The sequence below is a fragment of the Palaemon carinicauda genome, chromosome 19 (assembly GCF_036898095.1).
Source record: "Palaemon carinicauda isolate YSFRI2023 chromosome 19, ASM3689809v2, whole genome shotgun sequence".
Classification (NCBI taxonomy): Eukaryota; Metazoa; Arthropoda; class Malacostraca; order Decapoda; family Palaemonidae; genus Palaemon; species Palaemon carinicauda.
In genome coordinates, this window is record NC_090743.1 from 8330357 (window position 1) to 8346176 (window position 15820).

General features: G+C 35.6%; 2 protein-coding genes across 3 annotated transcripts in view; one reads left to right on the top strand and one right to left on the bottom strand.

Moving 5' to 3' along the window:
* Positions 1–15820, top strand: part of LOC137658428 (TBC1 domain family member 19) — a 92949-nt gene that overhangs the window by 18240 nt on the left and 58889 nt on the right. The gene's annotated exons all lie outside the window — the stretch shown is intronic.
* LOC137658423 (thiol S-methyltransferase TMT1A-like) lies at positions 5472–14431 on the bottom strand. The gene is made up of 5 exons (XM_068393126.1): positions 14161–14431; positions 8226–8386; positions 7513–7647; positions 6942–7060; positions 5472–6503 (listed from the first exon to the last, which is right to left on the bottom strand). Exons 1-5 carry the CDS (start codon positions 14340–14342, stop codon positions 6243–6245), a joined length of 858 nt encoding a protein of 285 aa, XP_068249227.1. The 5' UTR covers positions 14343–14431; the 3' UTR covers positions 5472–6242.

Genomic DNA, 15820 nt, shown 5'->3' on the forward strand with positions numbered 1-15820 from the left:
GTCAATGACCTTAGATGTCAGGATGCCTGAAAACTATAAATCAATAAATCTCTCTCTCTCTCTCTCTCTCTCTCTCTCTCTCTCTCTCTCTCTCTCTCTCTCTCTCTCTCGGCGTCAATGACCTTAGATGTCAGGATGCCTGAAAACTTTAAATCAATCAATCTCTCTCTCTCTCTCTCTCTCTCTCTCTCTCTCTCTCTCTCTCTCTCTCTCTCTCTCTCTCTCTCTGAAATGGTTTTCTTACAGTAATGGACTATGAAGTATATGGAGTTTTAATTAAAAGTCGTTCAAGACATTGAGTGGTTACTCTACTTTTTAAAGGCTTGATTGATACTTAGGATTTTATGATAACTACGAATCCCTCTTGAGACTTGTCTGGTACTTATACATTCGTGGGTAATAATCCTTAATTCTTGCTTGGTACTTTGGACATTGAAGAGCATGAACCTCTCAAATCTTGCTTGGTGTTTAGGTGACTAATGACATCGAATTAGTTTTTCAAGCAGTTTGTTTTGCTTTAAGGACTTTTTGAAATATTGTCACTGAAGGTTTTACCACCAGGAAATTTTTTTTCTCATTTTCTTTATTAGATAACCATTGACAAGGTACCATTTATTTATCGTTGTTTTTTAGATATATACATAAGATATTTATTTTCAGAATTTTAAACGTGTACTCCCGATGTTTCCTCTATTTTTGCTTAGGCTAATCATTTGGATAAAAAACCCTTTGTTATTAATCAAAGTTACTTTTTGGGATGTCACATAGCTATTGTGATTATCTGAAAATTGGAGAATTAAATATGAAGTGAATCATATCTCTGTACATTATTCATGAACACCTTTTTTATTCAAGTATTGTCTTGGTTGAGATCATCAAGTTTTCAAGTATTGTATATATAAAGTATTGTCGCTTTACTGGAAAATCCGTGAACTAAGTAGATGTCTAGATAAGTTATCTGTTATTGAATTTGTATATACTGTGGAGATTACCTGTTGTTGAATTTATATATACTATGGAGATTACCTGTTGTTGCATTTATATATACTATGGAGATTACCTGTTGTTGAATTTATATAGCCTATATTGTGGAGATTGTGTTGTTGAATTTATATATACTGTACTATGGATATTCCGACCCTTTTGGTTTAAAGTCATCAGGAATTTACAAATTCAAATAAGCACTTGCTATTTTAAAGTCCATTAGTTTTAGTCTTTTTTTTTTTTTAAATGAAAGTAGTAATAACAAGCTGAACTCTTAACAAATCCGGAAACTGTTTATTCTAAGATTAGGTCGTTTGTATAATCTGATAAATCTGATCAAGGTGAAGATCTCTTGAATATAAGTTCCATCGATATAACTTGTTTAAAAATGCCAGTACAGTAGCCTTACTACAGATACCTTAATAGAGAGACAACGAAGCCATGTTAACCATATTCATTTGACCTTTTGTACGGAATGTATCGCAACAAAACGAGTCCTTAAATACGGGGTTGGGGCTGCAGTAGAAAGCCGAACAAAAAGTAGTCCTTCGAAATGAGGACAAGGAAAGGAGGACTTAAACAAGTACAGAGAAAGCAGCCATTCTTGTCCTAAATGTAAAATCCTGCCCTGATAAAAAGTACTGAGAAAATAATGTGAATATTGAACCATTTCATCTATTTATTTTCATGAAGTTATTTTTATTCCATTTTGAAGTCATTCTTTAATTATCGAAGAATAAGCACGGACTGAATTTGACTGGAAGCTGTTTTTATTTTGATATTCGAATCACAATTGTTATAGAAACTTTAGTCATGGTGACTCCCTTACAACCATTGATTTATAGAATGACCACCGTAGCAAAAATTTGACGGAGAATATTGTTTGGAAAGTGTAAATAGAATATAGGTTTAGATAAAGATAAGAGACTTTTTATGTCAAGTGAAATGGAATGTAGTAATGTGTGGCAAGGAAGGAAGAATCCTTAGGGTATAGAGTTGTAATATATATGTTGAGTTATAAAGTTAAGGATCAGATTTTGGTGGTATATTGAAATAAGGCTGTTAAAGTTAAAGCGCCATTTATTTAGGTAATCCTGACGAAGAAATTTCATAGTATACCTAAATGCTGTTTGCCGTTGCCTAAAAATTAAAATGTGTTGTAAGAAGAAATGAAAAAGCGTCTATCGAGAGCCAAGAACGATAATTCTTTGACTGGAAAAGGTAAATTTTAATGGCATATCATAAAGAAAAGTAAAAAAAGAACAATTATAACAGTGATTGATTGATTTGAGTTTTTTCTGGCTTATAACGGTGACGGTTCAGAAAGATTAGTCTAGAGAAAAGAGATAATTAAGAAAATTGAAGGTGTGTCCTATAAGTACTGCAGGAGTATTAAAGTAATTTTAAGCTATCATAATCATATTCTGACCAGAATAAAAATGAAACTATCTTATCCAGAGTAAAAGGGTGAGATGATGATGATTAGTGATAGAAACTAAAGTGAATTGAGATTCTAAGAAGGTTGCGTATGAAGAGACAAGAATTAGAAGACTTGAAGAGCCGAATGATATGAAAGGTATTCAATGCAAAATTGAAGTGATTAAATAATGTTAGCATTAATCTAGGGTGTTGAAATATTGATGCAAACCAAAGCCAGGACCTCTGCAGTCGTTGTATCATGTTCGTTCGAGAGCATTCAACATTTCACATCGCGTATTGCTCACTTCCTGTTAAATCGTCACTGTCGAAGCACTCACAGAATAAGAAAGTCTTCAGTTTCCTCTTGAAAGCCTCAATATCTTCAATCATTCGGATGTCTCGTGGGAGCTTATTGCGTAGTCTTCGGGCCGCATATTTAAAGGATCTAGATCCTGCAGTAGACATACTGTATATCTAGTTTCCAATTGTTTGAAACCATCTGTAACTATTCTCGTTTCAACACGGTTTGTTGGCTGCACAATATGTAGCAATTCTCTTAGATATTTTGGTCGACCGGTTCTGATAACTTGGTTATTGTACATATTTTATATTCAGTTTTCGTTTTAATTGGCAGTCAATGTAAATAAATTAGCATAGGAGTGATCCTTTCTGTAGGTGGGACAACTTTTATCAGTCTTGCTAATCTGTTTATTATCTTTTGTAATTTTTTAAGTTGTACTTTTGGTAAATTGTAATAGATGGAGTTACAGTAGTCAATTACACAGTTTATTACAAGTTCTTTACTGAATATTCATCCGGGTACTTTTTTTTTATAAAAGCAATGTTTCTGAGATGATAACCAACAATATTTACTACATTATTTATTTGACCATTGAGAGAGAACTTACAGTCGAGATACGCCTAGGTCAAGAACTTTATTAGATATCGGGACCGAGTCGTTATTTATGTTTATTTGAATATCACCCAAGTTTCTTGCACATTTTTTCTTTCCCACCACCATAAACTCAGTTTTATTTTAATTTAATTTTAGTTGTTTGATTTTCATACATTCCCTAACACTATCAAGGATTCTCTTATAGAGGTTCAGAAGTGTCGTCTATATCAGTTATGGAGAGGTAAAATTGTGTATCATCCGCAAATAGTTTGAACTTCACACCATGCCTTTGTAGTATTTTCGATAAACCAATAGTATAGATTCAGAATAAGATTGGGCTCAGCACACTCCCCTGAGGTAGCCCTCTGTCTCAATGTTCATATGGTAAGAGTTTCCAATTTGCACATAGTAATTTCTGTCATCAAGTAGTCTGTCAGATATTTGAAAGCTTGATCTTCAACACCGGTGGACCACAGATCATTTAGTAGCAGTTCATGCACAACTGTATAAAAAGCAGCACTAAGATCGGGTAATATTAAAATACCACATTTATTTTCATCCATGATTTCCAGCATATCATTTACAACAGAACAGATGGCTGTCTCCGTAGAGTATAATTTTCTGTAAACAGAATGGTTGTCTGGCCAAGCTTCTATTTCTTCTAAGTGACTGACTAGTTAAACTCGTACGTATATATTCTAGCACTTGAAACAAGGATAGATTCGAAATAAGTTTATATGAGTTTAATACATGATAATCCAGAGCACTTTTGAGAACCAGAGTGGCTAAAGCCATTTTCTAATTCAACTTACACTCATCGATGGTTGCATTTTCTATTCTCATAATTATTTTGGCTAGGCTAGAAAAGTTTCTTTCTCCAGTTACTTCAGATATTAGCATAGGATAGATCGCACAGTTAGTTTTCTTCGCTCTCTTGATAATCCTGATGATATCTTGTGTTATGTTGTTAAATCTCGTTAATTTTATCTCTGTATCTGGTATAGCATTAATCTGGTTTTGAATATTTACAAATAACCTTGTTGTATTTTCTATTTTATTTTTAAGGAATACTAGAAAATTATTTGCTAGTTCCTGGTTACTGTACCCCTCTGATAGCCTTTTTTTATTTACATTTCTCATTATACGGTACCATTTAGGAGACGATATTACTTATTTATGTCTGTTGCTGCTTCGCGAATCTTTCTCTTAGAGCATTCACCTTTTTCCCTTCTTAGTAGGTAGGTGTATTGGCACATATCTGTTTTGTATTCTACCCATGTACTTTCAGTTTTTAAGGATCCCACTTTCTTTCTTTATATCTTTTCCTCTCTTCTTCTCTAAAATCTCTCCATCAAACCAAGGAGATTGGGCAAGATGCTGTACTCAAGACCCCAGGCTGGGTCAGGTGGTGATCAGCTGGACATCCTTGTTGGGATTCAATCTCTGGTAGACTCTCCTTGCATTGCGGTCGGTCGGTTTGTATTAAACCAACACTTCTTGTTGGCACGGGCCTTTCCCTTGATCGGCCCGTAATTTGCATTGCCGCTACTCATCCTTTTTATTTACCCCTTCGCTGGCGTTTTCCAAAATGGCAGCTGTCACTAATCGTCGCTGGGTCACGTGATATTTTGACTTCCTCCCAACACTCGTTACAAAGGGACCTGCTTGCTTACAGAATTTGGTGTGATGGCTAGACCTTTGTGATCTGAATTTCCTCTCTTAGCAAATTGTTACGGCTTCAGTACTGCATAGTTTATCATTTTATATCAAACCTACATGGCATTCTGGTATGTTTCGATTTCTTTGGCTGCTAAGTGGATGTTGTGGTTTGATATTGCTTAGCTTAAATCAGTAAGTCAACTTTACAAAGCTATGCTTTGTTTGCTTTGTCTCTCCTTTTACCCTTAACATTTTATGTTAAGATAAGTATTATGTTTGATACATAATCATTACAACATTTCTAATAGGCTACTACAACCCCAAGGTGATATTTTTATTGTGGTAATTCACAAACCCCGCCGTTAGTGCAAATTACCGCAAGGTTGAAATAAGCTGGCAGAAATAGTCACATTTTTTGTTATGCCCTCCACACCTTTACATAGCAAGTTTAAGTTACTTATTGCTGGTTTATGGAAGACTTATGTCTAGGCAAAAGAAGAGTCATGCGTAGTAATATTGAAACTATTGGCTAATACACTTGATTATTCTTTGAGTAAATTAGTGCAAATTATTTTGGTTTCAATTGGTTCAAATCTCCATCAATAGCATTAGTTGCCTGGGAAGGTTTATGAAACGGGGAAATGAGGAATAATAAAAGATTCAATTCATATTATTTAGTGTATATTTAGTTGAGATGGCGATTTGAATATTCTAGAAGATTCTTACACATTCAGATTAATGGGCTTGAAATTTAGTCTGCGGTTTAGTGCAAAAATGGGAGGCAGATTTTAAATGAATTTGCAAGGTGTTAGCAGTACCATGAGAACTTAAACTTCCAAGCTGTCAGTCAAAGGTTTCCGAAATTATTCTCTAGCTGCATTTCCTGAGAGTTTAAGACACTTATCACTATGCTCTGAATGAAGATTGAGACTTACAAAACTAGAAGATTGTGTAAAAAACTCTCTAATAGTAAATACAAAATGTTGCCACATGATAACTTGCCAAATAATTTTAATGGCAACCAGTATACACGTAACAAAGATATTGCAAGATACTTCTGAAGTCATTGTTATATGGGAAAAGGAAATACGAGCAATCTTGAAAGAAAATCACAAGAAACAATGGTAATTGTTATTAGACCTATATGATAGAAACAACAGTTTTTACAGCAACTTTACTTAAACCTAAAGCACCCCAAAATTAATCCTGAGTGTCCGTTTATAACATGAATATTACCAATTTTGAAACATCTTAACGACAAAGAATCAACAGAACTTCATCACCTTCACTTTGTGGCCACACCAATGACATGAGGAGAGCATAATTTGAAAACAGTATAAAGAATCGGTGCATAGAAGTACTCTTCCTCTACTCGCGAGAACCCAGCTCCTTTTATGATTGGGAGCGGATCTCGGTTGAGGCTGCAACCCTCGAAGAGGAAAGGCCATATTCTGGTTACCGTCAGAAGAGACTGGATGAAACGACGTGCTCTGTATTTCTTTGTGTCCCATTCACGTATGTGTTCCATGAAGAGAAATTTTCCACCCTGCCGTAGAGAAAAAAAAAGGATTATAGAATTCTAGAGAAACTCCTCTCGTGGGAAATAGTAATGTGGAAATGGTCCTGTTCTTATATCAAATACATTATGATACATTATGTTCAGAATATTGGTAGCATTACACATGAAAAAAACCACATTGATTTTTTATAAAATAAGGGTTTATAGGTAAAACGTTTGTATTAGCCTTGGAAGAACTGTACACTAATCATTAGTGGCTTTAAAGGCAGTTGATTTTTTTTTTCATCTAAGTTTGTAAACTTCCAAGTAAACAATGTACTCTTGAAAATGAAGCTAACAATTTTTATGAAAATAGCACCGAAACTATTAAAAATAGATATGGATAGAAAGCTGAGAAACTGAATTTGTGGCGTAATGTTTCTGAAAGAAAGAAAACCTTAGTACACAATCCTTTTGTATACTTACAGGCACTAAGACCCTGTACACTTGCTGTGTAACTTTGGCAATGTCACTGACGCTGCAAAGCACCAAGGACACAACTACTGCATCCACACTCGCGTCTGGTACCATGTCCATTTCTTCCCCTATAGGCAGTAAAAATTGTATTGCCTAAAACATAGTATTAGATATTCTAAACTTGAAAAATCAGTAAAATTGGATTCAAAACGTAAATCGTATGTTTCTACAGAACTAAAAACTCATGTAGCCTACAGTTCTGAACTACAGGATTGTTAGCTAAGGGAGTTTACTTCTACTGAAAAAGAAATTTGACTAGATTATAAAATTTAGGCCAGAGGCCCGAGCACGGGAATGGTAAGGCAATGATTATGGAAAAGAAAAATAGTTAGAATTATAGATAATTCATGATGGAATTAACTCCTGTAATCGAGATGATTGTTATATGAATGTCTAGTTACCAAATATGTCAACCCAAAGTAATATATATATATATATATATATATATATATATATATATATATATATATATATATATATATATATATATATATATATATAGACATACTTCTATACACACCTGTTGACACAATGATATCTTCTGGTTTTATCTTGAAGTCTCCTGTCAGCTTCTCAGTGAATTGCTTGGCAAAGTGTGGATTAGGATCGACTAAAACCAGTTGAGAGCCCTTAGGGTAATTCTTGAAGTTGCTACCTGTAATTAACATGATATACCCCGAGTTATCATATGATTGCATGCTATTGTAAAACACAAAATTTTCCTTACAGACTTGTAATGCTACTGAAATTTTAGTAAACGTTTTAGATCATCAATAAGCAAAACATCTAGTTTAAGACCTTATTTTATAATTATTTTTCCATATAAAATGAACCCTCCTATAATGTGATAGTCTATTTGTGCCTGATATTAGTCACTAACTTGAGTTGTTACTATAAAAAATACCTTAAATAGTAAATTGCCTCCTTCTCCTAGGCTAAATCCAATAATATTCATAAGACATGTATTTCGTTACCGCCTAGGTTAAACCCAACCATATTTTGTTACAATTAACTAGGATTTCTTTAAGAAAGGGCGTGATAAGGATATTATGTTTTTCCCATCTCGTAGACCTTCCCATGATAAAACCAATTCCAAATAATAGTTTTGTTTTTCAAATTTTTCCTATTCAGTGAAGGATTGCTAAGTAATTTTATGGGCTTCCTGCTCATTTCATAAACTAGGCCTATGCTTGTTATGAATAACTAGTAATGAAAATCAACATTTGTGCTTACCACATCCCACACCAATTTCTAAAATCTTGATGCTTTTTTCTTTCCTAAGCTCTGGATCGTGAGACTCAAGGTCTCTTAGAGGAGCAACTAACTTCTCGCGATACTCGTTATATTTCGAGCCCTTGATCTTGTCAGATTTGCTGTTGATCCAGACGAAGATTCTGTAAATGAGGAATATTCTATGTGTATTTTTGTTATTCATAATGTGTTACAGCTTAATTTAGAACCAATTTTGTTAAATAGACAATTTTCCTTGGGTGTTTCTTTCTTATGATGCATCAGCAACTGGGGGTCCGTTGGGTTACCCTATCATTTAAATGTTTGGCATTTTTAACAACGCAACCTGTAATAAAACAGTAACCTAGGGATGGAGGAGACCAATATGGCGGTTACAAAGGCCTTTCATTTCATTTTACGGTCAGAATCATCTGTTGGTACCAGATATGTCATTTTGATTTTACCTGTGCCATTCAATCATTGCCAGTCGTGCATTGAGAACGATTTTAGGCCCATCCTAAAGACTTATTACTACAGTTTGTTTGAAATCCTTAAAAAGCAAATTATTTTGATGTTAAAAATGTATAGTGATCATAATCGCGCTTTGTTAATCAGATATTACCTTAATATGCATGGCCGTAATGTACATATAATTTAGCTGAACAGTGAATCGATTAGGCTGTGGTTTCGAATTAATTTCTTATAAAAAATGAACGTGCAGCAATCTTTTATATGGATGAAAGGGAGAGGTGGAGATGGTTTCATCCCATTCATTTGTCCCATATTTAAGCAGTGTACAGATTGAGCAAAAATTCTCTGCTGTATCGTTTTTTTCTTTAAGTCAATGCTACAGTTTGCCAGATTGGAATTTTTGAACAGTGAGAATTCAAAACAAGGTGCAAGGTTGTCATAGCAAAATATTTCAAAAGGTTGTGTGATGAAAGCAAGGCAAACTTTTCTACAAAATTTCAATTGACAATACATGGCTTCATTACATGGTTTATAGTGGGAAGTACAATAAGGAAAATAGATCAACCAAAGGCATCTTTGACGCAAGTCGTGGTCTTACAAAACACCTGAAATGATCAACAATGATCTTTTGAATGGGTGCTACCATTACTTTGGTAATTTACCTCAACTTTGGTCCTTTGATACCTGAATAAGGTAATTAGACCCATGCCAAAGCTTAGCTTGTTCCTCTTTTGATCTCAAACGCAGTTACTTGGTAGAGCACTACACGATTAACCAAGTGGTTAATACGAGAACTTGTAGTCGTGCAGATCTGGGTGATTTCAATCATTTACCAATATGGACCTGAAGCATTTACAGAGGGGCTTCTACTGCTCCCTGACTTGGACTGATCCAGGGATTCGTCATCCCTGCTATGAAGAAGAATTCTTTGGCAATGGTTGCTGCTGCCCTTGTAGCTTCATGCTGTGGCCCCAGGTGTTAGTGCTTAAACATAGAGTTGCCACAAATGCTGCACTCTCTTTCAAGGTGGTCTTGGTTGAATCCATGTAAGATCTTGTAGGCCTCAAAGTTGAAGAAATCGCGGTCTTCTTCTATCCCCCAATCTCCTCCCGAAGCTGCTCCTCCGCCGGTCCTCTCTTGGGAACGTCTGAGTACCAGCACAGCTCTGGTTACTCTAGATCAACCTTGTAGGTCAAGGGACGGTACTGACTTCTTACACCTACTCTTCTCCCCTAAGGGCTGGGGCAGGGCTTTGTGCTAAGTGATGTTTCCTTCTGGAGAACAATCCTCTCCCCTCCGGAGAGGAGTTCCGAGCTTGAGCAATCTCCCCCTTGAGTGGTTTCTGCTAGACGTTCCCCTTCATAGGTTCGTCGGGTGGTGGAGATTCTGACCCCTCTTCACCCTGGGCGTGCTCCTCCCCCAGCAGTAATGAAACGCCTCTTTGAACCCTTGGGTTCAAGTCATGATGTCCCTTCGGGATCTCGTGATGGTCACGCATTGGGCTTGTGTGACCCCGGGCCTTCAGGTTTCCGTAGTGTTAACCCTAAGGGCTCCCGCAAACCATGACCATCGGGTCCTGGTCTCGTTGAATCCTCTGTGTTGTGGGACTCTGTGCCTTCGGGCCTGGTTAAGTTAAGCCTTCGGGTTCTTGTAACACAGGACATTCGGGTTCAGGTTACGTTGAGCCTTCGGGCTCTCATAACATGGTACCTTTGTGTCCTCGTCATGTTGAGCCTTTGTGTTCTCGCGGCCCGGAACCTTTGGGTTCCATTTGTGCTGAGCTCTAGGGTTCTCGCAACACTGGTTACGTTGAGCCTTCGGGCTCTCGTAACAAGAAGTCTTTGGTTTCCCGTTGCGTTGAACCCTCGGACTCTCGCAACCCCGATTATGCTAAGCCTTCGGGTTTTCGTGCCACCCGAAATGCTGTGTTGTTCTGCCCTGGAGCTTCTCCCAGTTTACTTGTAATTTCTGCTTGCTAGCTGTGTAGTCTGCTTTGTTCAGAGGCATTTTGCAGGGTGGAGATGTCTTGATCCCAAATATCAACTTGTATGCAATCCCAATACGATCGCTGGCTCCTAAAGGGTCAAGGTGTCTTAATTGCCCGTATAATTTTCTGTTTTAATAATATTGAAGGGCAGCTAGAGGTGGTGTCTGGCCTATACAATATCTTGGCAGTGGGCTGTCTTCTCTTGTGTTATCTGGTAGTTCAGGTTCGGGTGTCCAGAGTATTGCTGGGTGGCAGAAGTCGCCTTTGAGTAATCGGTGTGAGAAGTTTCCCGTGGATGCCTACCTCAAGGAGCTGTATAGGGCGTTGACGCACATTTCTGCTACTGACGTGCTTCCACTGCAATATATGCATCCCATGAAGTCTTGTGTTTTATGTGCCATGTATGGTCACCCATGTGCTGTCCACGACATATATAATAGTTTCAATCGCTTGTCAGTTTTCAATTTACACTTGTATGTCTTGTCATGGTTGCCCAATTTTTTTTTTCAAGACACAAATGTATATAGTAATTGGGGTCTTCGAGGCCGTGTTGCACATGTTTCGGAATGAATCAAGACTAAGGTCTGAGCTTTAAATCGCGACGAACAGAGAAAAGTCGTTTTATTTATAGAGCTGTATTTATAGAAGGTAGAGGAGCTGGAAAAATACTTAAAAGCCCTTTGTGATAGGAATTAAATGTCGTCGTCGGTAATGATAAACTGCTACTTATTAGTCAATTAATTCAAAATAAACCTTTATGTTGCAATAAATTTTCATAGGAAACGGATATTTGAAAATAGACAAAACAATGATGAGAGCAGATTTGAAATGATCTCCAGTTTTTGAAAATGTAATTTGACCTTCATGAAGATTATCATTAATTGGAAAAAAAATGGAATTTTCATTCCTTCACAATGTCTTTGATGACGCGTTACACATGGAGGAAACTTGTAATGAGAGAGAGAGAGAGAGAGAGAGAGAGAGAGAGAGAGAGAGAGAGAGAGAGAGAGAGAGAGAGAGAGAGAGAGCAATTTTGTTATATAGTATATAGACAAGGGAATGATAAGAATAGGTACGGCCCGCTTCACACGAGTGGTTTGAAATTGTGCTGTTTAGAAATCAATATAGATCAGTTTGGCCCTTAACCTGCTGCGGAAAATATCCGGACGATAGTGATTTGCAAACCACATGCACTGCTAAATACTTGAGAAGTTTATGGCGCCCTTCAGACGAGACGTTTCCCCCGTGTGCGTGCGGTAGTCACAGTGGTTCACATGTTGCAAAGGCAGACGTTACTCTTCTGCTGCTATTTTTGAGTGATCAATATGATTTGTCTTCTTCTTCTTCTTCTTCTTATTATTATTATTATTATTTCTATTATTGTTGTTGTTGTTGTTATTGTTGTTTTTATTATTATTATTTTCTTCTTCTTCTTCTTCTTCTTCTTCTTCTTCTTCTTCTTCTTCTTATTATTATTATTATTATTATTATTATTATTAATATTATTGTTGTTGTTGTTTTTATTATTATTATTATTATTATTATTATTATTATTATTATTATTATTATTATTATTCACTGTACTAGCAGAGGTACACTAAACGAAATAAGATCATGATTATACAAGTGATTGCTTTCCTTTTCTTATGTTACGTAAGATAACTTCTCCTCAGTTTAAATAGCGATCGACAGAGAGGAGAGAGAGAGAGAGAGAGAGAGAGAGAGAGAGAGAGAGAGAGAGAGAGAGAGAGAGAGAGAGAGAGAGAGAGAGAGAGAGTGAGCTGAGGGTGGGGAATCGATCAGTTTTGCGTTGATCCCGTGAAGTTAAAAGAAATGAGGGTGATTGTTGCTGAGATATTTGTTGTTGTTATTATTATTATTATTATTATTATTATTATTATTATTATTATTATTATTATTATTGTGGTAGTTGTTATTATGATCATTATTATTATTATTATTATTATTATTATTATTATTATTATTATTATTATTGTGGTAGTTGTTATTATTATTATTATTATTATTATTATTATTATTATTATTATTATTATTATTATTATTATTCATAATAATATCATGATTATTAATATTGATTATTATTATGTTTTTAGGGTGGGTCCACCATTTACGCTAGTTGCTTCTTTTTCGACCCTGTTTATTATATACCCAAGGACCACTTATTTCTTCACGTCCTCCATCTCTAACAAACACCGAATGGCTAGTATTCAGTTCCCTGATGCAAACAAACCGCACGGAAAATAACCGCTCGTGTGAAGACATGCTCATTGACAAACGGAAATCTAACCTACGATTTCAAACCGCGAGCTCGTGTGTAGCGGGTTTAAATCTGGGATACGTTATCTTTTGAAGGTGATAGCGTGATAGTCCGATACTTTATAGATTACCAAGAAAGGCAAAGAAGAATATTAGATGTAATGAAGTAATCATTTAGACTGGGGCATAACTTTCTGAATTTATTCAAATGTCGAATGGCATCCTTTTAGTGAATTTAGAAAAATTACAGTTATTATTATTATTATTATTATTCTTCTTATTATTATTATTATTATTATTATTATTATTATTATTATTATTATTATTATTATTATTATTATTATTATTATTATTATAGAATATAGTTAAAAAATACACCTTTATATGATCCATTATGGCAAAATTACCAATTTGTTTCCAAACGAGGTTTTTTCCTACACTTAACGTGGATATCAGTCTCAGCAAAAAGGCCTTTCTTAGTGTACGAAATTGGCAAACAAAACTATGGCTTTAATTATTCATTTCTTGCGTTATTTTGGAAATATTTATTAGTTTATAGAGTATCTTGTTATTTATAAGATATTTTCTCTTTATCTTATGTTTAATCTCTTATCAGCGCGTCCCAAATTTGAGTAATGATAGGTAGATATGTGCACGTTGGCATAAATAAAACTTTTAAGATACTGGTAAATAGTAGCCTATAGCTTCATTGGTAAACGGCACTAAATACTAAGGTTGATGTATGGTACATTAATACTGAAAACAATGAAGTACCGATGCAACACTAGTTAACGAGTACATGTACATAATTGAAATCTTAACGTAATTATGATTGAGTATCATTGTATTTCATATTCATAGCCTCAACAAGAAAACCACGTTTTCTATGATGTCATTTGAGAAAATGGTCCTGTCTATGTATTAAGCTGCTGTGTGCTAAACCGATATTCCTATAGTGGTAGTTCTAAAAGAAAATTTCCTGAACGCCTCGAGTCTTTAGTTAAAGGTTTCTTTAATGAGTTGCTTTATAACAAAGTCATACTGTATTAGAGTATATTTGTGGAATCAGGTGTAGTGACGGTATTTTCTGTCGACACAGTTTGAATGACAAACAATTAATACTTCATATTGTGAATTTCCTTTTTCCATTTAATACGCGGGCAAAATAACTTATGAAAGAGAATTACACAATTTGAAACGTACCTTTGTTTCACATCTTTCCCGAAAGCACAAGAAAGCACAGTAATGACAACGGCTCCTGCGCCATAGAAACTAGTTCTGGGATGTGTTTGTACGAAATCTGCAACGACGGCCACATATCTTGCAATGTCTTCTGAATATGGGTTTCTTTGTATGAGGGATTTGAGAGAGTTTATTGTTGACATGGTTCTTGAATGACACCTCTGTCGTCACGAGATTACCATTACCAAGGTCACTCGGCCTTGTAATCAGCTGGGTAGACCGATAGTGTCTTCTTCCCTGTGATTCAAATAGACGGTCGGAGCTAACGGACAACTGAATCCCTACTACTACTACTACTACTACTACTACTACTACTACTACTACTGACTTTCGTAAAGGGATGACTGGACTGTTTGCAACATTTCCTTATTGGGGGTTAAGAGCGAAAACAAGAATATGGCCAGTTGAAAATAGAACTGAGTATAAAATAGTGATGCTGTTTCATAACATCATTACACCAGATGATAAACGGTTAGTCAAAGAAATAGTGGAAGACCAAATAAGAAAACCATATGGCGAATGCTGGGGAAGAAGTCTGTTAGAAATATGCCAAAAATAGGATATAAAAATGGAAGAAGAAAGAAAGTATAAAAAGCAAGAACTCAATAAAAAATTAAATAGAAATGGTAAATGAAATTGAAAGAAAAATGGAAGGAAAGAACACGGAAGTCTAACCTGATATTTGTAAATAGTAATAACAGAAGAGGTTACATAGATGAATGTAAGACTAAAGAAGCAGTAAAAGAACCGAAGACAAGGTTGAATATTATAGATTTAAAAGAAATTTATAGCATCAGGAAGGAAAATATCAGGTTTTGTGTTTTGTGCAGTGAGACAGGTAATACAAGAGCATAGGTTCATCTCTAAAGAATTAGTTTAGAAGCAGTGGAAGAAGATTAAGGAAGTTAGAATCATCAACCGAAGTTGTCCAATATGTTAGTCAGGCTATGGAAGTCAGAAATAAAAGTATGCCCGTGCAGGGGATAAATAATAACAGTGAGCTTTCTGCATATTGCACCGCTTGTTTGCACCCACACATCTAGTCTTGTGGAGTGATCAACGAGGAACCTGGAACATGTCTTAGATGAATCACCAATATTACAGAAGTACGTCGCTTACAAAATACAAGTTGATACAAAATAGATAGAATTACAAAGCCGATACATTCGAAGAGTGTCCAGAGAAATGGAAAACTGGCAGCTAATGAGAAGATGGTACCCTGCACCCCCATCCTCCCTTCTTATGGGGAAAGCAGCAGCTTGGGTCCTCTGCACAAGCTGACCTCAACCACTGTGGGACCCTTGTGTACCTCACTCAATCCCTTGATATGGAAGTAGCAGTTGATGCATATGCAAAGTAGTCATGTCTCTGCAGTAGTGAAAAAAGAACGTAATAAACTACCTTTTCACAGATTTAACTACCTATTGCCAGTAATCATACTCTATAGAGGATGCATATAAATTTTAAAAAGTTAAAATGAAAGCCAGTTAGAAAAGGCCAAGTTAAAACGACCTGGCTAAAGGTAGAAAAAAAAAGTTATTCATAACTGGTAATCTAAGGGCTCCGATTATTTTACTTTATTATATATACAGTATATATATATATATATATATATATATAT